The following is a 25,268-nucleotide window of genomic DNA, read 5'->3' on the forward strand; positions in this document are numbered from 1 at the left end:
GAGCTGCATTTCCTGACAAAATGTCAAAAATATAAAACAATTAGAGTGTCATTTCCCCAAATTTGAAACCCTTATTCAAGGTTTCAAAGACCTCTCTGATGAGGATAGGCTACCCGTCCTGTTGGGGGAGGACGCAGAGAGCTGTGGGTTGGCAGCGCACTACATTGTTGCCTGCCATAAGTTGAGGGACAGTGTCTGACAGACCAATCAACCTGTACATGTACTCTACTGTATGCTTATTGTTATTGTTGAATGTATGGTTATTTTGACCCTTGGTTATTGTTGTTACTGTTGTCCCGTTGACAATTTTGATTCTCATTTTTATTTACTTTTATATTGTAAATATCCAAAATAAGCTTTGGCAATATGTACATTGTTACGTCATGCCAATAAAGCGAATTMAATTGAATTMAAAGAGCAAACAGGGAGAGCGAAATAGGGAGAAAGAGAGAGTGAGGGTCTGTAAATTTCCCGTGGCACTGTGTAGAACAAGGAGCCAGTTTAAAAACTTCCCATCAGCTCTCTCTCGCTCTCCTGTAATTTGGGTCGCTCATTCACGGGCCACCACCGCACGGTGCTAATCGCTTTCCCAGAAGGCCTGTGTGAACGGCTGAGGGGCTGCACGAGGTGCTGACTGTTCCATTGCATGCAGCTGTTGAGGACTGTAAAAGATTACTGTATACTGATATAGTCGTCAGGGCAGAGGAAATGGGTAGAGTGTGTGTGTGTATGTGTGTGTGTCTCATCATGGATTATACTAGCAGTTGACAGACAGGCGCTTTAACTGTTTTGGTACATTGTTCCCTCAACAACTGGTGGAGGGTCAGATGTGTTGATCGTAATCCTAGATCATTTATTAAGGCCCTCAGTTGTCTACATGTATGTGCTCATGTATTGCAAAGCCTACTAACTAGCCAATGTGACTTGTGAATCAGCCCCTGACAGACAGGCCCTTAAAGACCCAGTGTAGTAAAAAAAAATATATATATATATATATATTTTTTCTCCAAATATGAGGTTGGAAGAATACTGTGAAATTGTAATCATCCCGTTTTAGTGTAAGATCTGTTTGAGAAGACAGCCTGATATTTCAGCCTGTTTTTGTGGGGTGGAGTTTTGGCCTTCCATGGTGACATCACCATGCTCTAAATTAGTTAATAGACCAATAAGAAATAYAGTTCCAAACCTCTCTGCCAATACCAGCTAATTTTCAGTTTTCCCCTCCCCACTCCCAGARAGTCCWAGCAAAATTCTTGCTTAATAAAATTATTTGATATTGAGATAAAAAACAGCTGCATTGGACCGTTAACAGCTGATCTAGGGACAGATATTGTTTGGCTCATACTGGTACGTATATGGGCTAGGTTAGGGAAATAACATTATTCCGTTGACCAATGTGTGGTCTATGCACATGTCTATAGAGGGAGGACATTTCAATCCAAAATAAAAGTTTGTCAGATGTTTTCATACTTTAAAAGTAGTAATCTGATAAGACAAATCCACTTTTGTAGAGCCATCCATGTGCCACAGTATATAGTTATCCCTGTCTCTGACCCCACTCTCTGAGGGTTTCTCATGGGGAGTGGGATATGCAAAAACACATTTCCTATTCACACATGCACATGTGTGAAATAGGACAAAGATAAGCACCAACCTAATTATCTTATTTTATATTATAGCTACTGTAGTAGCTAGGGTTGCACATTTTGGGGAATATTCAGAGGTGGGAACTTTACTTGGGAGTTAACGGGAATATATGGGAATTAATGGGAATATATGGGAATTTACGGAAATATATGCAAATTAATATTAACATCATTTAAATGTGAATGTTTTTTGCATTGGATATACAGTTGGTCGGAAGTTTACATACACTGAGGTTGGAGTCATTAAAACTCGTTTTTCAACCACTCCACAAATTTCTTGTTAACAAACTATAGTTTTGACAAGTCGGTTAGGACATCTACTTTGTGCATGACACAAGTAATTTTTCCAACAATTGTTCACAGACAGATTATTTCACTTATAATTCACTGTATCACAATTCCAGTGGGTCAGAATTTTACATACACTAAGTTGACTGTGCCTTTAAACAGCTTGGAAAATTCCAGAAAATGATGTCATGGCTTTAGAAGCTTCTGATAGGCTAATTTACATCATTTGAGTCAATTGGAGGTGTACCTGTGGATGTATTTCAAGGGCGACCTTCAAACTCACTGCCTCTTTGCTTGGCAAAAAGCAAAGAATATAAGCCAACACCTCAGAAACAAAATGGTAGACCTCCACAAGTCTGGTTCATCCTTGGGAGCAATTTCCAAACGCCTGAAGGTACCACGTTCATCTGTACAAACAATAGTACGTAAGTATAAACACCATGGGACCACGCTGCCATCATACCGCTCAGGAAGGAGCTAGGTTCTGTCTCCTAGAGATGAACGTACTTTGGTGCGAAAAGTGCAAATCAATCCCAGAACAACAGCAAAGGACCTTGTGAAGATGCTGGAGGAAACAGGTACAAAAGTATCTATATCCATATGTACTTTTTTGAGAAATGTCCTCTGGTCTTATTTAACAAAAATAGAACTGTTTGGCCATAATGACCATCGTTAWAAAAGGGGGAGGCTTGCAAGCCGAAGAACCCCATCCCAACCGTGAAGCACGAGGGTGGCAGCATCATGTTGTGGGGGTGCTTTGCTGCAGGAGGGACTAGTGCACTTCACAAAATAGATGGCATCATGAGGGAGGAAAATTATGTGGATATATTGAAGCAACATCTGAAGACATCAGTCAGGAAGTTAAAGCTTGGTCGCAAATGGGTCTTCTAAATGGACAATGACCCCAAGCATACTTCCAAAGTTGTGGCAAAATGGCTTAAGGACAACAAAGTCAAGGTATTGGAGTGGCCAACACAAAGCTCTGACCTCAAACCTATAGAAGATTTGTGGGCACAACTGAAAAAGCGTGTGCGAGCAAGGAGGCCTACAAACCTGACTCAGTTACACCAGCTCTGTCAGGAGGAATGGGCCAAAATTCACCCAATTTATTGTGGGAAACTTGTGGAACCTGAAACGTTTGACCCAAGTTAAACAATTTAAAGGCAATGCTACCAAATACTAATTGAGTGTATGTAAACCTCTGACCCACTGGGAWTGTGATGAAAGAAATCAAAACTGAAATAAGCCATTCTCTCTACTATTATTCTGACATTTCACATTCTTTCAACAAAGTGGTGATCCTAACTGACCTAAGACAGATAATTTTTACMAGGATTAAATGTCAGGAATTGTGAAAGAACTGAGTTTAAATGTARTTGGCTAAGGTGTATGGACACTTCCGACTTCAACAGAAGACGCGCTCAGAGTAGACTAGACACATACAATACGCACACACACACTCAACCCTGCTCCTTCTCTAGTTTCCCAGCTGCCAGCTGATCTGGGAACAGCATTCTGTCACCATCTTTATGAGGGGCAGCGAGAGAGATCACGGGAGGGAGGGAGGGAGAGTGAGAGAGGGAGWGAGAGAGAAAGAACATGTGGGGCATAAACCATCCTTTACGGCCTGCTTTTATGTGCCTGTCTGAGACACATCATGGTTTTATTCTCTTTCCCCACTCGGGACAGACTGATGAGTGCTAGTATTTACAGGGGTAGAGATATGCTGGGCCATCATCTATGCGGGTCGTCTACTGTATATGGTGGGTGGCACATAGCCTCATACAGTATGTGTAGTGCTGGGTACATAGCCTGTTTTAAAGCTAATTTCCCATTTTGCCATGGGGCAGAGAAAACATTTTACAGTTTGTATGTGTATAATTGCAGGAAATTAGGTTAGAATCATTTTCTCTCAGTCCCAGGGCAAAATGTGTAGAATTACAGGAAATTAGCTTTGAAACAGACATTTTACACTTTTTGCAATGGGGCTGAAAGAAAATAATACGTTTTAAAACAKATTTCCTGCAATTAAACACATTTTGCCAAGGCTTGGGCCATGTTCTTATGCGATCTGAGTGACTCAAACATTACAAAATCAAAGGGGACACATGCCAGCGGTGGTGCGCCGCTGCTAAATGCATTTAGGGGAAACACTGCATAGCCTTGTGTGTGGTGCTGGATACCTAGCCTCATGTGTATGGTGCTGGGTACATAGCCTTGTGTGTGTGTCATACTGGCTAGCTGTACCAGACATTAAACTGTTAGTGTGTTTCTACTCAGCCACTGTTGGCAGGTGAGTCACACTCTGTCACCAGGAGATCAGCCAATGATTGGCGACCTCTAATGGGCTGCCTCGAGGGAAATCCAAAAATGTTACCGGTAACTTTTGAAATTATCGAAAAGTTTCAAGGACTTTAGGTCATTTTCATAACATGCCAAATATTAAATAATAATATACATTTTTTAATTATGAAAAATAGAATGACAAAGCAGCAAAACATTATTCTAAATATAGCTAACCCATRAACTTAGTGAATACCGTTAGTGTTTAATTTGAGGGTTTCAGTATGGAATATCCTTTACATTTAAACACGCTTTTATTTATTTATGTCAATATGTCTTTGTTGTAAGTGTTTTGATGCCGAACTGGTGGCAGTTGTGAAAAAAGTAAATCGTTGGAGTTAATTGCAAATTCTGTCATTGTTGATAAAAAATGTTTTTCATAATTAATTACCCTTACAAAACATGAAAAAATCACATTCCAGCAACATAGCACCCTGCATCCCATTGCTGATTTGCATCTGAAGCTAAGTGGGGTCGGTCCTGGTTGGTCCCTGGATGGGAGCCCAGATGTAGCTCTAAGTGGTAAGAAATAAACGTGTGAGAGAAAAAGTAAAGAATGGGAACGGGAAAAATTTACGTCTAATCAAATAAATTATAATAAGCTTCATGTGAAGTTTTTCACTCGTGTCRAAAAACAAATGACACACATTTTTTCTCACATTTTCCACCACTTCCAGCTACATCTGGAAGTCCAGGGTCCTATCCTGCTTAGCTTCAGAGGCAGACCAGCAGTGGGATGCAGAGTGCTATTTTGCTGGAATGAATGTGCCAAAACTTACAAGGAAAGAGGGAGGCAGGAAAAAGGGAGGATTTAAAAAAAAAAAAAATCAGTTATCATTCAAAAGAAATCACAGAAAACTWTTTTTTGCATGCATTTAAAATGCATTTGTTCTCGCATTTAAAAATTATTTCCTTGCAATATTTTGTTTTGTTATCAATACCTTTGGGTTAATGTTTTGCTTTCAATCTCAGCACACTCAGGATRGATGCACAATTCAATTTATTTAGGCTGAGCTTTCGGTCGTCAGACCTCCTCAAGTGAAACTGCAAACTTGACATGCGTTTTTTTTGTAAGGGTAGGCTATTTTCTCTTGAACCCTACAGTGCCATAGGTCTGTCTATATACTAGATAGACTCATGGACAATATGGGCACACATATATACACTGCTCAAAAAAATAAAGGGAACACTTAAACAACACAATGTAACTCCAAGTCAATCACACTTCTGTGAAATCAAACTGTCCACTTAGGAAGCAACACTGATTGACAATAAATTTCACATGCTGTTGTGCAAATGGAATAGACAACAGGTGGAAATTATAGGCAATTAGCAAGACACCCCCAATAAAGGAGTGGTTCTGCAGGTGGTGACCACAGACCACTTCTCAGTTCCTATGCTTCCTGGCTGATTTTTGTCACTTTTGAATGCTGGCGGTGCTTCACTCTAGTGGTAGCATGAGACGGAGTCTACAACCCACACAAGTGGCTCAGGTAGTGCAGCTCATCCAGGATGGCACATCAATGCGAGCTGTGGCAAGAAGGTTTACTGTGGCTGTCAGCGTAGTGTCCAGAGCATGGAGGCGCTACCAGGAGACAGGCCAGTACATCAGAGACGTGGAGGAGGCCGTAGGGAGGGCAACAACCCACGCAGGACCGCTACCTCCGCTTTGTGCAAGGAGGAGCAGGAGGAGCACTGCCTGAGCCCTGCAAAATGACCTCCAGCAGGCCCACAAATTGTGCATGTGTCTGCTCAAACGGTCAGAAACATAACTCCATGATGGTGGTATGAGGCCCGACGTCCACAGGTGGGGGTTGTGCTTACAGCCCAACACCGTGCAGGACGTTTGGCATTTGCCAGAGAACACCAAGATTGGCAAATTCGCCACTGGCCCTGTGCTCTCACAGATGAAAGAGGTTCACACTGAGCACGTGACTGACGTGACAGAGTCTGGAGACGCCGTGGAGAACGTTCTGCTGCCTGCACATCTCCAGCATGACCGGTTGGCGGTGGTCAGTCATGGTGTGGGGTGGCATTCTTTTGGGGCCGCACAGCCCTCCATGTGCTCGCCAGAGGTAGCCTGACTGCCATTAGGTACCGAGATGAGATCCTCAGACCCCTTGTGAGACCATATGCTGGTGCGGTTGGCCCTGGGCCTCCTAATGCAAGACAATGCTAGACCTCATGTGGCTGGAGTTTGTCAGCAGTTCCTGCAAGGAAGGCATTGATGCTATGGACTGGCCCGCCCGTTCCCCAGACCTGAATCCAATTGAGCACATCTGGGACATCATGTCTCGCTCCATCCACCAACGCCACGTTGCACCACAGACTGTCCAGGAGTTGGGGGATGCTTTAGTCAGGTCTGGGAGGAGGGATCCCTCAGGAGACCATCCGCCACCTCATCAGGGCATGCCCAGCGTTGTAGGGAGGTCATACAGGCACGTGAGGCCACACACACTACTGAGCCTCATTTTGACTTGTTTTAAGGACATTACATAAAGTTGGATCTGTAGTGTGGTTTTCCACTTTAATTTTGAGTGTGACTCCAAATCCAGACCTCCATGGTTGATAAATTGATTTCCATTGATAATTTGGTGTGATTTTGTTGTCAGCACATTCAACTATGTAAAAAAAAAGTATTTAATAAGAATATTTCATTCATTCAGATCTAGGATGTGTTATTTTAGTGTTCCCTTTATTTTTTTGAGCAGTGTATATATATGTGTTTTATTTTTATTTTAAAATATGTTTTATATTAATACTTTAAAAAAAAAGTTATTCAAGAATAAATTACCAAGATTTTCATAGATTTACAAAAATCTGTTAATTACCAAATTTACAGAAAAGTATGGTAACTTTGCGGTAGTTTTGCAACCCTAATTGTGCGGGAGAATCGGGCGGTATCTGGCTCTTATGTACGCTTCTGTGTGTGCATGTACTTGCTTGTGAATGATTGTGTGTGTGTGTGTGTGTGTGATTGTATGAGTACACTTGCTTGCATGTGTGTTTTTGGTAGACACCGCAGTCAATAGAACATGCTCTGGGTGGCACAGCTGGCCCCCTCCTGTGCCAATCACTGATCCCACTTTAGAGCCACCCATTGGTCAACGTTCGCTCACTACAGGGCAGGCACTACCCAACTACCCACACAGGTGCCAGGCAAAGAGAGTGGACAACCATTGCCAGGGGAAACTCTGCCAAACCAAACTGGCCGAAAACCACTTTGTTAAGCGGTTTGTGGTGTCCAGATGGGTTGGTCCTCATTCTAAAAGCCTCCTGTGTATTATTWTATGCAGGTTTTCATTCGAACTGATCCCATAATGATAACTTACTATCTGAGCTGCTGAGTTAATGGTTATGTGGATGGGACTGCCATATTTGTGTCCACATATTCAAGGCTATGTAACGGCCCAGTCATTTCCCCAAAAGCTACAAAGTAGTAAGGAATCGTCGAGCTATTTCTTTGTGGGTGTTGTCACGTTGCCTTTTAAGCATGTTGTCAAAGCTAGCTAGCAACACCCTCCCTTCGCCGATTTGCATAAACGTGGGATTTTCTGGTCGCTGAGCTCATACTCTCAAACTGTTACGTCGCTTAATGTATCCTTGTCTCCTCCCCCCATTGAAAATGAATGGTTTCCAGTTGTGAGTTCGCTAGAGGTAATGCTTTCTGGTTTTAAATGGGACACTTTTTAATACAATATAATATATGGCATTTAGCAGACGCTTCTATCCAAAGCGACTTAGAGTCATGCGTGCATACATGATTATGTATGGGTGGCCGAGTGGGAATTGAACCCACATCCCTTGCAAGCTCCATGCGCTACCAACTGAACCACATGTTCTACCAACTGAACCACACAAGACTACTTCTAAGCATGAATGATGCAGGGCTAAAATACGATGCAMTGTTTACCCTGCCGTTGTATAGGGCTCTGTTCCCTCTGCCTAAAATGGTTTGGCTTCAATTGGTTTCAATTGAACATTTTGGTTAAGGTCCTAGATGCTAATTTGGGGGCCTTTGTGCCCCGTCCTGGAAAATGATCTAACACTTGCATAAGGCTATTCAGCTTACTCATACAGTAAGTGTTCATTCAGTGCCAGCACGGCAACCTTATAAAAACATCCAGGCTACCCTAGTTGTCACACAACCTTGAAAAGCCTCTCTCTTTATCATTCATTTTCATTCCATGACTTAGCTTCTTTCATAATATTCCTTCACTCATTTCATGTGTACAGTGAATTTTAACTGAGCTTCAAGTATAACCTCCACAACTGTAACGAGTGCGCTGAGAGTCGGAAAGCAAGTTCAGGGAGTGAGTGTTTTAATAAATAAAATAAACAATGAACATGAAACACAAACAACGCACCGACATGAAAACAGAGTCAATAACACCTGAGGAAAGAACCAAGGGGAGTGACAGATATAGGGAAGATAATCAAGGAGGTGAGCGTCATGAGGCGCTGGTGCGCGAGACGATGGTGACAGGTGTGTGGGATAATCAACAGCCTGATGACCTAGAGGCCGGAGAGGGAGTATACGTGACAACAACTAAATCATTATCATGTTAATTATGGCGCTATTATCGTTTGAAAAACACAAAGCAAAATATTWGTATTTGTATTTATTATGGATCCCCATTAGTTCCTGCCAAGGCATCAGCTACTCTTCCTGGGATTTTTAAAACAGAGTTGAATATCATCCATCCCACCTCTTTTTAGTTCCACAATAATTAGTGCTGTAGTACATTAATTAAGGCTATGTGAAGGCTATGGTTCTTTTTGACCAACTGAAATGTTCAAACTAGCTTGCAAGCCCCTTCAAATTCTTTAATCTCACATGTATTAACTCTGATCAACTTATCTTTAACCAACATTGCAGCATTACAGTACCAACTACCGAGTCGAGACACTGCAAGATAAGAATCATCTTTCGGCTTATTTCTAATAGATCAGATACTAAAGATTATTCCTCAGACGAACAAACCAGGAATAGCTTTCCTTTGAAAGTGCGTAAGTAACACCTGTTATAGCCCCCTGATTACACAAGATTGACAGACAGCAAAGATGTGGAGRTTATGTTATGAAATTAAATCAAGCTTGGCACAAATGTCACCGAGGCATCTGCGTATACTCTGATCAACATATCTCAAACCAACATCGCACCATGGATTGTAAACTGTCATGGTCAAAACATATTGATGCAACAGTAGCTAAGATGGGGAGTCTGTCKATAATAAAGCTCTGCTCTGCCTTCTTAACAACGCTATCATCAAGGCAGGTCCTACAGGCCCTAGATTTGTCGCACCAGGATTACTGTCCAGTCGTGTGGTTAGGTGCCACAAAGAGGGATTACAATTGGCCCAGAACAGGGTGGCACAGCTGGCCCTTAAATGTACACGGACAGCTAATATTCATAATATGCATGTCAATTTCTCCTGGCTCAATGTAGAGGAGAGATTGACTTCATTACTACTTGTATTTGTGAGAGGTATTGACAGGTTGAATGCACCGAGCTGTCTGTTTAAACCACTAGCACACAGATCAGACATCCATGCATACCCCACAAGACATGCCACCAGAGGTCTCATCACAGTCCCCAAGTCCAGAACAGATTATGAGAGGCGCACAGTACTACATAGAGCCATGACTACAAGAAACTCTATTCCACACATCAAGTAACTGACGCAAACAGTGAAATCTGATTTAAAAAACAGATACAAATACACCTTATGGACAGCGGGGACTTTTAAGAGACACACACACGGGGACAGACACATGCATACACACACACGATAACATACGCACTATACACACACGTACACATGGATTTTGTGTTGTAGATATGTGGTAGGATAGTAGCGGCCTGAGGGCACACACTTAATGTGTTATGAAATCTGTTGTGAAATGAATTGTAATGTTTTTAAAATTGTGCTGGGATGGAACAAAAGACTGCACATCCAGGTTCTCCCCAGGCTTCTCGCTGAGAAGTAATGGAGAGGTTGTGAGATTTCCTCTTCAACTTCCCGCCATAAAGATGAACTGTGCACTTCTGCCCCCTTGTGGTTGTTCTGGAAATATTCACACTAATGCTCCAGAAGCATCGTGTGGCCCACGTTTGAGTTCTATTACCATCGTGCACCCTACTCTCCCCCACCACTTAAGTCTGTATAAAACTCCATCGAATGTAAACACATTTTAAGAGCCATTTAGTTGTTGCACATATGCATTATCAAGGCTGCTCCTTTTAGAAATTATTAATTGCATGGGGCAGTATAGCATTTTGTAAGAATTTGTGTATATGCAAATAAGGCACATATACTTTTCTTTATTTTATCAACAAAATATTAAACAAGTACCTGATATATTAAGAAAATGTATACATGTGTGCATTATTAAAGTGAGATTTGAAAATATATGTCATCCCTGAATTCTCTCCAAAATGCCTGAACTCCATTCATTATGTTGTCCATGCCAGGGCAATGTTTTATGTGCTATAATTCAGTCAATATTTGATGGATTTGAACAAATGTAAACGTTTGAAGTGTCTTTATCCATTGTCCAACTGTTACACTTATCAGTATTGTATTTGAACCTTTTAACAATTTTGACGATCATTGCTACAGTAAAGGAATCTTAATCTGGTTGATGCTAAAATCGATGTTGTGTCTCAGCCTTAACTGATAGTAATTTATTTACCTTTGGTTGAACTCTCCTAGGGATGAAGAGGCCCAGGAGCCCCGGGCTGCTGGAGAATGTCCTCCCGCCGAAGGCCGAGGAAGAGGAGGKGGATGAAGAAGAGGAGCGAGCCGCCCCGGGGCGGAGGCCTAAGCGGGAGAGGAGACAGAGCAGTGTGACTCTGTGTGAGGTGTGTGACGTCCATAGGAAAAATAAGGACATGTCCGGCTCTGTGTGTGTGTCTGCGTGCACACCGTTGTGTGTGTCTGTATGTGTTAGGGATACATGGGCTCCAATACGATACAGGAATGATACTTTTAGTTTAAAACGATTCGGTGCAATTTGGTATGATTAGTGGAACGATTCAATACGATTCGATTTGATTCGATGTGCTAACATTTTTTGCAGGAACATATTCATTTTCCATTCTAAATTAAAATCTGAAACTAGTTGAGCTCAGGAGCTGGGCCTTCAGAAAGTATTCATACTCCTTGACTTAATCTACATTTTGTTGTGTTACAGCCTGAATTCAAAATGGATTAAATAAATATAAATTCTCACCCATCTACACACAATACAGAGAAAGTGAAAACATATTTTTTGAAATTTGTGCAAATTGATTGAAAATGAAATACAGAAATACTGTATCTAATTTACACAAATATTCACACCCCTTAGTCAATACATGTTAGAATCACCTTTGGCAGCGATTACAGCTCMGAGTCTTTCTGGGTAAGTCTATAAGAGCTTTGCACACCTGGATTGTCTGGATTGTACAATATTTGTAGATTWTTWTTTTTTTAATTATTCAAGCTCTGTCAAATTGGTTGCTGATCATTGCTAGACAGCCATTTTCAAGTTGCAATAGTTTTTCAAGCCGATTTAAGTAAAAACACTAACTACGCCACTCAGGAACATTCACTGTCTTCTTGGTAAGCAACTCCAGTGTATATTTTGCCTTGTGTTTTTGGTTATTGTCCTTCTGAAAGGGGAATTTGTCTCCCAGTGTCTGTTGGAAATCAGKCTGAACCAGGTTTTCCTCTAGGATTTTGCCTGTGCTTAGCTTTATTTCATTTTATCCTAAAAACTCCTTAGTCCATGCCGATGACAAGCATACCCATAACATGATGCAGCCACCATAATGCTTGAAAATATGAAGAGTGATGTGTTGTGTTGGATTTGCCACAGACATAACGCTTAGTATTCAAGACAAAGTTCATTTCTTTGCCACATTTTGTGCAGTTTTACTTTAGTGTCTCGTTGCAAACAGGATGCATGTTTTTTWWATATTTTTATTCTGTACAGGCTTCCTTCTTTTCACTCTGTCATTTAGATTAATATTGTAGAGTAACTACAATGTTGTTGATCCATTCTCAATMTTATCCTATCACAGCCATTAAACTCTGTAACTGTTTTAAAGTCACCATTGGCCTCATGGTGAAATTCCTGTGCGATTTCCTTCCTCTCTGGCAACTGAGTTAGGAAGGATGCCTGTATCTTTGTAGTGACAACTGGGTTTATTGATACATCATCCAAAGTGTAATTAATAGCTTCACCATGCTCAAAGGGATATTCAATGTCTGCTTTTTTTTTTACCCATCTACCAATAAGTGCTCTTCTTTGCGAGGTATTGGAAAACCTCCCTGGTCTTTGGGGTTGAATCTGTATTTGAAATTCACTGTTCAACTGAGGGACCTTACAGATAATTGTATTTGTGGGGTACAGAGACGAGGTAGTCATTTAAAAATAATGTAAAACACTATTATTGCACACAGAATCCATGCAACTTATTATGTGACTTGTTAAGCAAATGTTTATTACTCCTGAGCATKTTTAGGCTTGCCATAACAAAGGGGTTGAATACTTATTAACTCAAGACATTTCAGKTTTTCATTTTTTATTCATTTGTTAAACTTTCTAAACGCATAATTCCACTTTGACATTATGGGGTATTGTGTGTAGGCCAGTGACACAAAATCTCAATTTTCTTTCATTATAAATTGAGGCTGTAACACAACAAATGTGGAAACGGGGTGTGAATACTTTCTGAAGGCACTGTATACAGGTGGCTACAAACACCTGTATGCTGTGTGTAGCCACCTGAACTAAGCCATAGGGCAGACAGCATCTACCACTATCAGATTAGAGGGGGCAATTTATGCATTTTGTCCCCCCAGTTTTTATCTGAAATTCCAATCACCCACTGATTAACCTGTCATTTTAGCAGATAAAAAGTGTTTTGAGCTAGTAATGTAGCAATATTTATCTTTAGAAATGAGTCACGTTCTGTCACGTTCTGACCTTAGTTCTTTTTTTATGTATTTATTTTGGTTTGGTCAGGGCGTGAGTTGGGGTGGGCATTCTATGTTCTATATTCTATGTTTTGTTCTATGTYTTGTATTTCTGTGTTTGGCCTAGTATGGTTCCCAATCAGAGGCAGCTGTCAATCGTTGTCTCTGATTGAGAACCATACTTAGGTAGCCTGTTCCCWCCTGTGTTTGTGGGTAGTTGTTTCCTGTTTTSTGTTTGTTTCACCATTCAGGGCTGTTTCGATTTTCATTGTTATTTCACTTTGTTATTTTTGTATTTTCGTGTTCTATTAAAGTAACATGGACACTTACCACGCTGCGTTTTGGTCCGATATTTCATGTTCCTCATCAGAAGAAGAAAATCGTTACAGCAATGGCATAATCAATTAATATAACACCGTTTGGGATTTCACCCCCGTCTCAAAAGTAAATGATTTTGACCGCTTGGGGCTGCTCTTCTCCTGCTCCAACCGTAGGCCTACAGTGCGGCGTGCAAAAATGATTGCCGTCCTTGTTATGAAATTACAACTTTAACCTGTTCATGTAAAAATTACCAAATGCACTGACTGTTTAAAACTTTTTCATACCCAGGCAATCCCTGGGTGAAAAACTTGAAATTCACTGCTTTAATTGATCTACTCGCTCTGCCCTCATATTTAGCCTCACATTGAAGTGTTTTACCATTTTCTTTTCAGGACAACCAGGGCTACATGCAGAACACAAAACTATTTGACGTAAACAGCAGCATTCATGAGATTTATTGACAACAAAAATAATAAGGACTGCCAAGCAAAAACTTGATTAAAAATTAATTCATAAGAATGCTGTAAACACAGAAATTGTTTTCTCAGTGGGAAATMAATATCCAACCAGTCAGTTATAATTGTTTGGTGTTTTGTGACAGCAACTATGTGAGCTTATTACAGTATTATGTGCCATTATTGTGTCTGATACTCTATGTAGAACCCTTACCTTTTAACAACTCTTGTGTGGTCTGTGAGCTTCATAGAGCAAAACAGATTACGTGCATGTTCATGAGAATCTCAGCTTTTCATGTTAGGGTCCTTATAGTTTGACAAACCGTTCAGACTTTACAGACATTTGTGAGAAGAACCTTTTTCGGGATCCGCCCTTGTCTCACAAACACAGCTGTAGTTCAGCCCTCATCCGTTGCACAGGCTAAGGGTTGGTATTGGCAGATGCAGAATAAATATACAAAATCCAATGCAAAAAATATGTCTCTAGCTCAAARACACAATGTTAAAGAGGGGTTGGAAGCACTAAATCACGCCGACGTGACCGTGGGATTCAAGGCGTTTAAAGCAAAACTACCAAAACAATTTCTTATGCTAAACATGGCAGTCGAAAAGCCCCAATCAGCAGTTAGATGTGCAATCAGCAAYATGTGAGTTGTGTTCACTTTGGTAGCCTACACAATTCCGCCGGTAAAACACAATTTTCTACAGCGCATTTACTAACAATGACCCAGCAAATTACATTGGTTGTCACCCAACTAATAAAGCCAATAATTTGACATTGCGAAAGCCATTTTACAAGCATTTGAATACTGAAGATGTACGAATATTAGATCAGGGATAGGCTCTTTTTGGTGTGAGCAGCTGCGTTCTGTAAGCACAGTGGTTATCTGACTTGGACATCAATGACTGTCATATGCATTTGCGTGCTTAGTTCGATAGCTACTGAAGGAGAGGACGCATCAGTTCAGTCACAAAAACATAGAGGTATTTTCAGCAGAGGGAAATAAAATTCCATGAGAAAAACATTAGTGACCGGCGGTTCGAAACGCTTGAATCGATTTTCTGATTGATTCATGCTACATTTGGTTCGGTTTGGCCTTGGGACATTTTGTTAGTCCCCACAAGGTCAAATGCTATTTCTAGGGGGATTAGGGTTAAGATTAGAATTTGTGTTAGGGTTAGAATTACGTTAAGGGTCAGGGTTAGGAGCTAGGGTTAGTTTTAGGGTTAGGGTTAAGGTTAGGTTTTTGGGTTAAGGTTAGGGTTAAGGTTAGGGTAAGAGTACGAGTTAGGCTTAGGGTTGGGGGTTAGGGAAAATAAGATTTTGAATGGGACTGAATTGTGTGTGCCCACATGGTTAGCTGTACAAGACTGTGTGTGCGTGTGCGTGTGACAGCGAGGAGCCATGCAGTAGCCTACCTGCTGGGAGCACCATAGTGAACGGACATGACCAACATTTCTTTGTAATGTTTTTTTTTTGTCCAGCCTCTGTGTCAAGGTGGATACAAAACCACAGAATTAAATATCACATATCATTCTAATAGTATTAAAAGTACAGTGTACATAGAATGTATATCTATGTGTAAAACCATCTCTCTTTTCCAAGGTGTGTAACATCCAGCTTAATTCATTGGCCCAGGCCCAGATCCACTACAACGGCAAGACTCACCAAAGAAGGCTTCGCCAGTTCAATCTCGCCAAGGCCTCCAACGCCACGCACACACGCACAGGTACTGGACACACACACATACACACATTTCAGTGTTGTGTGGCAGTTAGCTCACCTGGCTGCTCCTCTCTCTTTCTCTGCTGGTCTAGCTTGCATCTAGGTTGGTGCTCCCCAAATATGTGTGTGACTGTGTAATATGCATAAGCTGTGTGTGTGTGTGTGTGTGTGTGTGGTGTGTGTGTGTGGTGTGTGTGTGTGTGTGTGTGTGTGTGTGTGTGTGTGTGTGTGTGTGTGTGTGTGTGTGTTTGTATGTGTGTGTGCATGCCATGACCTTGCTTCTTTGGGGAAGAGCACTTGAGTCTTGGTCACTTTGTGTGAAATTAGACCAAAGACAACTGCACCCTAGAAACACTAGGTAAAAACAATATATAACTTATCTCTCAAGAGATAGATAAATATGCTAAATAAATGTGTAGGTTGGCTCACTGCAAGTAAAAATCCTAAAAAGAACAAATATTTGAAGTAAAATAAAAGGCAATTTATACTTCAAATTGCTGACTCACCGACAGCAAAAAGAGGTTTCTCGCGGTATCTTATTTCTTATTTCCGTCATATTCCCACTTCTGTTTCTGTGACAAGCCATTAATTAACTGAAATCATCTCCCTGTGTCGCTCAGTCAGCCATACTGGGTACGTTCACATGCACACAATAATGCAATTATTGTGAATAGTCAGATTAATATAATAGTTTACATGCTTTGCAAGAAGAACGATTTCCCTAAATAAAACTGTTTACATGGACACCTGAAATCAGGCTACTGATGGGACTTTGATAAATGCAGYAAATCGTCAATCAAAATAAACGTTCTACCACAGCGACCATGTTATTTTTGGGAAGCCTATTTGATTCTGAGTTCGGACATATAAAGTTTGTATGTGAAAACAATTTGCATACTTTCAGTTTTTACGAACTCACTTCACTTGCGGATAAGATTGAGGCTTGCCCTGCTYGTGTTGGCACATGTGCCGATCAAATACACTGCTGGAACTCACACTAAGGCATTAATGTGTCCTAATAATTTGAAAGATTGCTCAGAAAACCGGGTGTTTTAATTGGCGTATGCTTACTTAGATTATGACCGATTAAGATAAGCACAGTAAGGTGTTTACATGATTAATACCATACTCGGCCTACTGCCATAATCAGTTTAATATCAAGCTATTAGTGTGCATGTGAACATACATTACCGGTCAAAAGTTTTGAACACCTACTCATTCAAGGTTGTTTTTTTACATTGTAGAATAATAGTGAAGACATCAACACTATGAAATGACACATATGTAGTAACCAAAGAAAGTGTTAAACAAATCTAAATATATTTMATATTTGATATTCTTCAAATAGCCAGCCTTTGCCTTGATGACAGCTTTGCACACTTAGTATTCTCTCAACCAGCTTCACCTGGAATGCTTTTCCAACTGTCTTGAAGGAGTTCCCACATATGCTGAGCACTTGTTGACTGCTTTTCCTTCACTCTGCAGTTCGTCTCATCCCAAACCATCTCAATTTGGTTGAGGTCTGGGGATTGTGGAGGCCAGGTCATCTGATGCAGCACTCCATCACTCTCCTTCTTGGTCAAATAGCCCTTACACACCCTGGAGGTGTGTTGGGTCATTGTCCTGTTGAAAAACAAATGATAGTCCCACTAAGCCCACACCAGATGGGGTGGCGTATCGCTGCAGAATGGTGTGGTAGCCATGCTGGTTAAGTGTGCCTTGAATTCTAAATAAATCACAGACAGTGTCACCAGCAAAGCACCCCCACATCATAACATCTCCTCCTCCATGCTTCACGGTGGGAAATACACATGCAGAGATCAACCGTTCAGCCACACCGTGTCTCACAAAGACACGGCGGTTGGAACCAAAAATCTCCAATTTGGACTCCAGACCAAAGGTTTAGTAGAGTTTTTTTTYCAGCAATTCGACCATGAAGGCCTGATTCACACAGTTCCCTATGAACAYTTGATGTTGAGATGTGAAGAAACTTTCAAAGTTCTTGAAATGTTCCATATTGACTGACCTTTGTGTCTTAAAGTATTGATGGACTGTCGTTTCTCTTCGCTTATTTGAGCTGTTCTTGTCATAATATGGACTTGGTCTTTTACCAAATAGGGCTATCTTCTGTATACCARCCCTACCTAGTCACAACACAACTGGTTGGCTCATACGCATTAAGAAGGAAAGAAATTCCACAAATTAACTTTTAAGAAGGCACACCTGTTAATTGAAATGTATTCCAGGTGAATAGCTCATGAAGCTGATTGAGAGAATGCCAAGAGTGTGTCAAGCTGTCATCAAGGCAAAGGCTGGCTATTTGAATAATCTCAAATKTKAAATATATTTTGATTTGTTTAACATTTTTTTGGTTACTACATGATTCCATATGTGTTATTTCATAGTTTTGATGTCTTCACTATAATTCTACAATGTAGAAAATAGTAAAAAATAAAGAAAAACCCTTGAGTGAGTAGGTGTTCTAAAACTTTTGACCGGTAGTGTACTCACTGACCATCTCAACCAATCAGCAAGCAGAGAACATGTTAACTGCCTCATGAGGCAATTGACAAACAGTGATGTCTAGTACAGGGGTGTATTCAATAGGACCCAAACGGAAGCAAACGGGGCGAAATGGAGAGGGACCTATCGGAATGAGAAACTCTAGTTTTAGTTGCAAAACGTTTTGCTACGGTTTGCTACGGTGTGCACTAATCAATAGGTTTTGATGTGCCTATTGGACTGCTTATGAAGCTATAAATTATAAACTCTCACAATGCATTGCGTCACATGACCCTTTGCGGTAATGATTCCAATAATGATTGTGGTAAGCCACCCCTGCCTTCTTGGATCATCATCAGTAGAGTTTTATGTAACTGTAGCAAATTGCATTGGATATTTTTAGACACCGGTTTAATGTCTTGGCTCCTTCATTGCCAACGGCATTGCACAGGTAATATCTTTCACAATGTAAATCTGTGTGTGTGTGTGTGTGTGTGTGTGTGTGTGCGTGCGGGTGTGTGTTGGCTAAGTGTAGTATAGTACGGAGATTCTTGTAGCGGTTAAAGACCTCCACATATTTAGAAAACACTGAATCTCTCCTTTTGAAGTCAGACGGTTTGTCATAGTCGTGCATCTCGCTTCCAGAATGGCTCGTTACCCTCCAGGTAAAAGTTAACCTTCCACACAGACCTAGGATCATCTCACCTGCCCAAAACCTTACCTTAACCATTAGGCGTGAAAATGTTGAACTGACCTATCAGTATCTGTGGCGACTTTGTCCAGGAGTCAATAGGAGACATAGGATGAAGAAGCCTATATAGATGCTAATCTGATATCAGCTTTGCATTACCCCCTAATGGTTAGGGTTGATATAAGGGTTGATTAAGTTGATCCTAGARCTATTCCTAAGGAATGAGATGGATCCCAGGGAAGGGGCTCCATCCAGTAGGTTCCTCAGTCCTGGGGAAGACAGATATACTCATTCATTCCCAGGCTCRTGCCTTCCTCTGGCGACTGACTCTTGTTCCGCTTCCCACACCTGAGCCTGCCCTACGCCGTAAGCTGCCCACTTGACTGGACAGTGGACATCTCTCCCCTCGTTCCCAAGACTCACATGAGCTTATTCTCAGTGGCAGCTGGTTTGTCTGTGTGTCTGTGAGAGTGWGTGTGTGTGTGRGCTCCCTAAGCCTTTTACTGCAGTGGGCTAAATCATGCRTAGAGAAGAGTGTTTCTTGGTAGTCTTAAACAAATCTACTTTGAAACAAAAATATACACCTCACACACATGGTTATGGGCTTAAAAAAAGAAGACACCTGTACCATGTCAGATATAGAATTGAAATGTATTCAAGTTTGCATCCAAATATTACACTTTATATACATCACATAAGACTGAAATATAACAAAACCGTTTGACATAGAAACACCGGATTTTCAATGGGTTTTTGAAATAATGTTTATTAATTATGAAAAATATAAAAAAACGTTCCACCCATGAGGCCACTAGAGGGCCATTTGGTCATTTGACTGCAGGGTACTAATKATTTCCTCCAGACTGTTCTGCGAGTTGGCTTAGATCTGTGCAGACACCTTCAGGTGACCCGAAAAAGCCCATAAWCATCTTTGCTCTGGGGCTACTGTATATGTATCAAGCTTCTCAGAGTAGGAGTGCTAGGATCAGTTCCCCCCCATCCATCTAATTGTATTAATTGTGATCTAAAAGGCTACATTGATCCTAGACCAGCATTCCTACGCTGAGACGCGTGATTAGAACAGCCCCTGGTCTTTGCTAATTGGGTGAGTATTTTTGTGGGAGAGAAATGGATACCTATCACAGGGATCATCAACTAGATTCAGTCGCGAGACAATTTMTTCTTGAGCGGATGGTCAGGGGACCGGAACATAATTACAAATAATTTGTAGACTGCAAATTGACTGCAAGAAGCCCAAACAGATATAATGTTTGACTAAAACATAATKATTTCAAACCTTGCTTGCATTTGTATACGATCACATGGCTCTCTATTATGAGTGGGAATACTTGGGAACWGATTTCTTAAATTAAAATCACTTGGATCTGATTTCCTGGGGTGTTACAGCCTTTTCTGTCCAACAATGAAAATCCTTATTTTTTTTGCTCAGAAAACTTGGTGCACCAAATAAAACCACCTAGTTGGGGAACCCTGCCTTATCACGTGAGAGTGAGACTCACGTGTCCATTAAATTAGGTAACGTTGTTTCCTGGATGGACTACCCCAGTGACAAATCTAAGGACAAAGTGGTCTTGGCAGCCCTGTCAGCAAGCTGGGGCAAAATAGATTCAAAAGACKACACATACACTTGCTCTCCCGCTGCAAATCCTCTCTTTCAAACACACACACAGGCACGCATGCACTCACACTTTCTGATGACAACAGCCTTTGAAAATGAGGGTGAGCCATGTGTATTAACCCCCTAGAGTCCATTGACATTTACATTTACATTTTAGCAGACGCTCTTATCCAGAACGACTTACAGGAAGGAGCAAGTAGGGTTAAGTGCCTTGCTCAAGGGCACATCGACAGATTTTCCTAGTCACCTAGTCAACTCGGGGATTCAAACCAGCAACCTTTCGGTTACTGGCCCAACACTGGCCCAACACTCTTTAACCGCTAGGCTACCTWATGCCCATAAACTATTGCGTTCTCTAGTGGTTTCCCTCAATAGCTCAGGGAACCTGGGCACCTGGAACAGGCTAATACTAACGTCAACACTTGCTACAGTGGTCCCTAACAGTAAGCCAGGCCTGAAATGCCACCCCTATATTATTATATTATGACAACATAATTWAAAAAATCCCCRTCAAAATCTGTCTGTTTAAGCTATAGATATCCAGTTTGTTTTTGCATTGGCTTCGTCTCAATCATCTGCYTTGGAAAGTGGCAGAGCTACTGTGCACTTGATGCATTTTMCATCAAACATGATACTGTGGCAAGTGACACTGCTTCTTGAAAGTCCAATATCTTAAAAACTTGACTGCTGAACTGTATTAACAGTGGACGAATGAAAAATATWGTTTTTTTTTGTGGATTTTCCTTTAATCTCTCTCTCTCTCTCAGTGTGATAACTGTCCCAGGATTTTTTCCGTTGTACTGAATGTGGCATAACATTCATTACCTCCGGTGCATATTTGAATCCTTTGAAGAACCATATACTGTATGTGTGTTTTGCATTTTCAGATCATTACTGATTTTGTATCTTATAAATTCATTGTAATGCCCAGAGTTGTCAAATCAAATCAAATCAAGTTTATTTGATATAGCCCTTCGTACATCAGCTAATATCTCGAAGTGCTGTACAGAAACCCAGCCTAAAACCCCAAACAGCAAGCAATGCAGGTGTAGAAGCACGGTGGCTGGGAAAAACTCCCTAGAAAGGCCAAAACCTAGGAAGAAACCTAGAGAGGAACCAGGCTATGAGGGGTGGCCAGTACTCTTCTGGCTGTGCCGGGTGGAGATTATAACAGAACATGGCCAAGATGTTCAAAATGTTCATAAATGACCAGCATGGTCAATAATAATCAGGAATAAATGTTAGTTGGCTTTTCATAGCCGATAATTACGAGTTGAAAACAGCAGGTCTGGGACAGGTAGCAACGTCCGGTGGACAGGTCAGGGTTCCATAACCGCAGGCAGAACAGTTGAAACTGGAACAGCAGCAAGGCAGGTGGACTGGGAAGAAGGAGTCATCATGCCCGGTAGTCCTGACGCATGGTCCTAGGGGCTCAGGTCCACCGAGAGAGAGAAAAGAAAGAGAGAAGGAGAGAATTAGAGAGAGCATACTTAAATTCACACAGGACACTGGGATAAGACAGGAGAAGTACTCCACCGAGATATAACCAACTGACACCCTAGCCCCCGACACATGTAAACTACTGCAGCATAAATAGCTGGAGGCTCTGAGACAGAGGGGTCAGGAGACACTGTGGCCCCATCCTGATGATGACCCCCCGGACAGGGCCAAAACAGGAAGGATATAACCCCACCCTTTGCCAAACACAGCCCCGCACCACTAGAAGGGATATCTTCAACCACCAACTTACAATCCTGAGAAAGGCGAGTATAGCCCACAAAGTCTCCACCACAGGCAGCAAACCAAAAGGGGGGCGCAACCCAGACAGGAAGATCACGTCAGTAACTCAACCCACTCAAGTGACGCACCCCGTCCTACGGGACGGCATGAGAGAGCACCAGTAAGCCATGACTCAGCCCCTGTAATGAGGGTTAGAGGCAGAGAATTGTCAACTGGAATGTATTGTATGTGTTGTCTTTTTATAGTCTGCATGTAATACTGTATCAAGACTTTGCATGATTCATTATCCACTAACTCAAATCAGTTTATTGGTCGCGTACACAGTTTAGCAGATTGGTATAGGGTAATGTAAAATAACCCCCCCCCGCAAACAATATAGAATAATAATAAAATTCAAGAAATGTCAGAACTGATACAATTAGCAACCCAATAGCACTGTAACAGTAATCCAAATGCAATCTATATACAACGGATTAATTTACAGTGAATATACTAAGAATGATATGCACAGCAGTAGATATATTAGAGTGAGCTATGTCAAGAATCCAGTATATAAAGAAATATGCGGTGTGTATAAACACTGTAACTACTATAAAATGCAATGTATAGTAGTAGAAATATTACAAGGAGCTATGTCGAGAATACAGTATTTAAATACACAGTGTGAAACAGGAAGTGTCCAGTGGTTTAATGTCTCTATAACATGGGACAGCAGCATTGGCTCTGTGAGTGTGTGTGTGTGTGCGTGTGTGTGTGAGTGTATGTGGGTGAGGCCGGCTCTGGCGCACCTGTACTGTCTCTGTCTGCCAGACGGTAGCCGAGTTAACAGTCCATGGCAAGGGTGACTGAGGTCCTTAAATGATCTTCTTGGCCTTTCTTTGACACAGAGCGCTGTAAATGTCCTGGAGGGTAAGCAGTGTGTCACCAGTGATGCGTCGGGCTGACCGCACCACCCTTTGGAGGGCCATATGTGACCCACCACCTGGATTCGGTCATATGTAACAACATTTGAAATTGTGTTTTTTACATTGGATAAAAGTAGAGGCTCAGAGCTAGAAAATMGTAAATATACTGCATTTGAGGAACAATGGYAAAGTCATTCTGCTTTGAAAGMTTATAAACGTGTAACACCACTTTTYAGAAAATGGCCCGTGATTSTTTTGGAACACCTACTGGAGAGCTCTTCTTTGTCTACACCCATTCAGCATCGTTCACACCCTCTTAAGCCTTAGCCCCGCCCATCTCTTTAAGAATTCACATGTTAGGCCATGTGCTAAACAGAGTGAATAAGGTAGAGTAGTAAACGACCAATGAGTTCAAGACTAAAAGTGGRGAAAGTAGTAGCAWAAAGTACTAGTAAAAATACACTTTATCTAGTTCTTGGCCTATATCCTAATCTGATTTTAGTGCAGGTCATGTTGTTCTTCACATTACCGCCTGTAAACACAKACTATATAAAATCTAAGTTTCTTTGTCACATGCACAGGATACAGAAGGTGTAAACGGTACAGTGAAATGGTTACTTGCATAATGGAGTCTTTTGTGTAGACATGTAGCTAGCTAAACAATGAACCATAATCCCAACTCTAATGCCGTGTTCAAAACAACTGGGAACTCGGAACTGGGGAATCTCCGACTTCCGACTTCAGTGCGTTCAAAACAACTGGGAACTCAGAAAAAAACAAGCTCCGCCTGGGGAAATGTATTTGAAAGGTCATCCAACTTGGAATTCCCAGTCGGGAACTCAGGCTTCTTTCTAGAACTCAGACTTTCCGACCTGAAGATCACTGATGTCATGATTTGACCTTGTATTTGTCCGAGTTCCCAGTTGTTTTGAAAGCGGCAATACTACCATGCTTGAATCTGCAGGTACAGTAGCTAAAGCTAACCAACTAGGTTCAATTTGAGCTWGCTAGCTAACATTAGGCTAAACTAGCAATYKAAATAGATTTTTGAGATACTAATAATATTACTACACAGATCATTCAAGTAACSTTAGCTAGCGAGCCAGCCAGCCAGCTAACATTACCTAGCTAGTTAACAGTAAGCTTTAACTTGCAATAAAATTGACTTTCTGACAAAATCGGTAACTTATAATATCTGAAAATGTAGCTACTCTTACCTGTATACATGGATGAACGCTTTTCCCTCTCTGTCATGGATGCCATGGTTGCCCTTTGTTTGAAGATMTAATCTGGAGACAGGTGTTTTATACAACAGCCTTCTGTGTTCTCTTTTTGACTCTCTTCATCATATTTTTGCTTCCACCGGGCATGTAACTGATTTCAAAACTCGGTCAACTTCTTCCGTGAAAACAACACTTTCTTCCCAATCACTGTCATCAGAAGACTCTACAAGTGCAAGTGCTTAGGAGGATTATTTAAGAAACTGTTTGAAGAGGTAGGGTTTCATATGTTTTCGTAAGATGGGCAAGGACTCTGCTGTCCTAGCTTCAGGGGCAAGCTGGTTCCACCATTGGGGTGGCAGGACAGAGAAGAGCTCTAACCTCCTCCCTGTAGGCTCTCTCGTCGTTGTTGATAATCAGGCCTACCACTGTCGTGTCATCAGCAAACTTGATGATTGAGTTAGAGTCTTGCATGGCCACGCGGTCATGAGTGAACAGGGAGTATAGGAGAGGGCRGAGAACACATTCTTGAGGGGTCCACATGTTGAGGGTCAGCGTGGTGGAGGTGTTGTTGCCTACCCTCACCACCTGGGGTCGGCCCGTCTGGAAATCTAGGACTCAAGGCCCTGAGSTTAGTGATGGACWTAGAGGCCACTATGGTGTTGAAAGCTGAGCTGTAGTCGATGAACAGCATTCTCACATATGCATTCCTCTTGTCCAGGTTTCTTGTCCACTATACAACGAGAAAAATACCATATCACCAAATTTTCCAAACTGAGAAATAGGGTTCTTCGGTTGAAGTGTTCATTTAACAACAACACACAAC

The 25,268-nt window shown here is 41.4% G+C and overlaps 1 protein-coding gene across 1 annotated transcript in view; it reads left to right on the forward strand.

Moving 5' to 3' along the window:
* Positions 1 to 25,268, forward strand: part of LOC111977487 (zinc finger protein 385B-like) — a 154,194-nt gene that overhangs the window by 49,518 nt on the left and 79,408 nt on the right. Inside the window, 2 exon segments of the mRNA XM_024006923.2 lie at positions 10,994 to 11,142; positions 15,626 to 15,749. Of these exon segments, the coding sequence (XP_023862691.2) occupies positions 10,994 to 11,142; positions 15,626 to 15,749 (273 nt within the window).

This window comes from Salvelinus sp. IW2-2015, linkage group LG18, assembly GCF_002910315.2.
Source record: "Salvelinus sp. IW2-2015 linkage group LG18, ASM291031v2, whole genome shotgun sequence".
Classification (NCBI taxonomy): Eukaryota; Metazoa; Chordata; class Actinopteri; order Salmoniformes; family Salmonidae; genus Salvelinus; species Salvelinus sp. IW2-2015.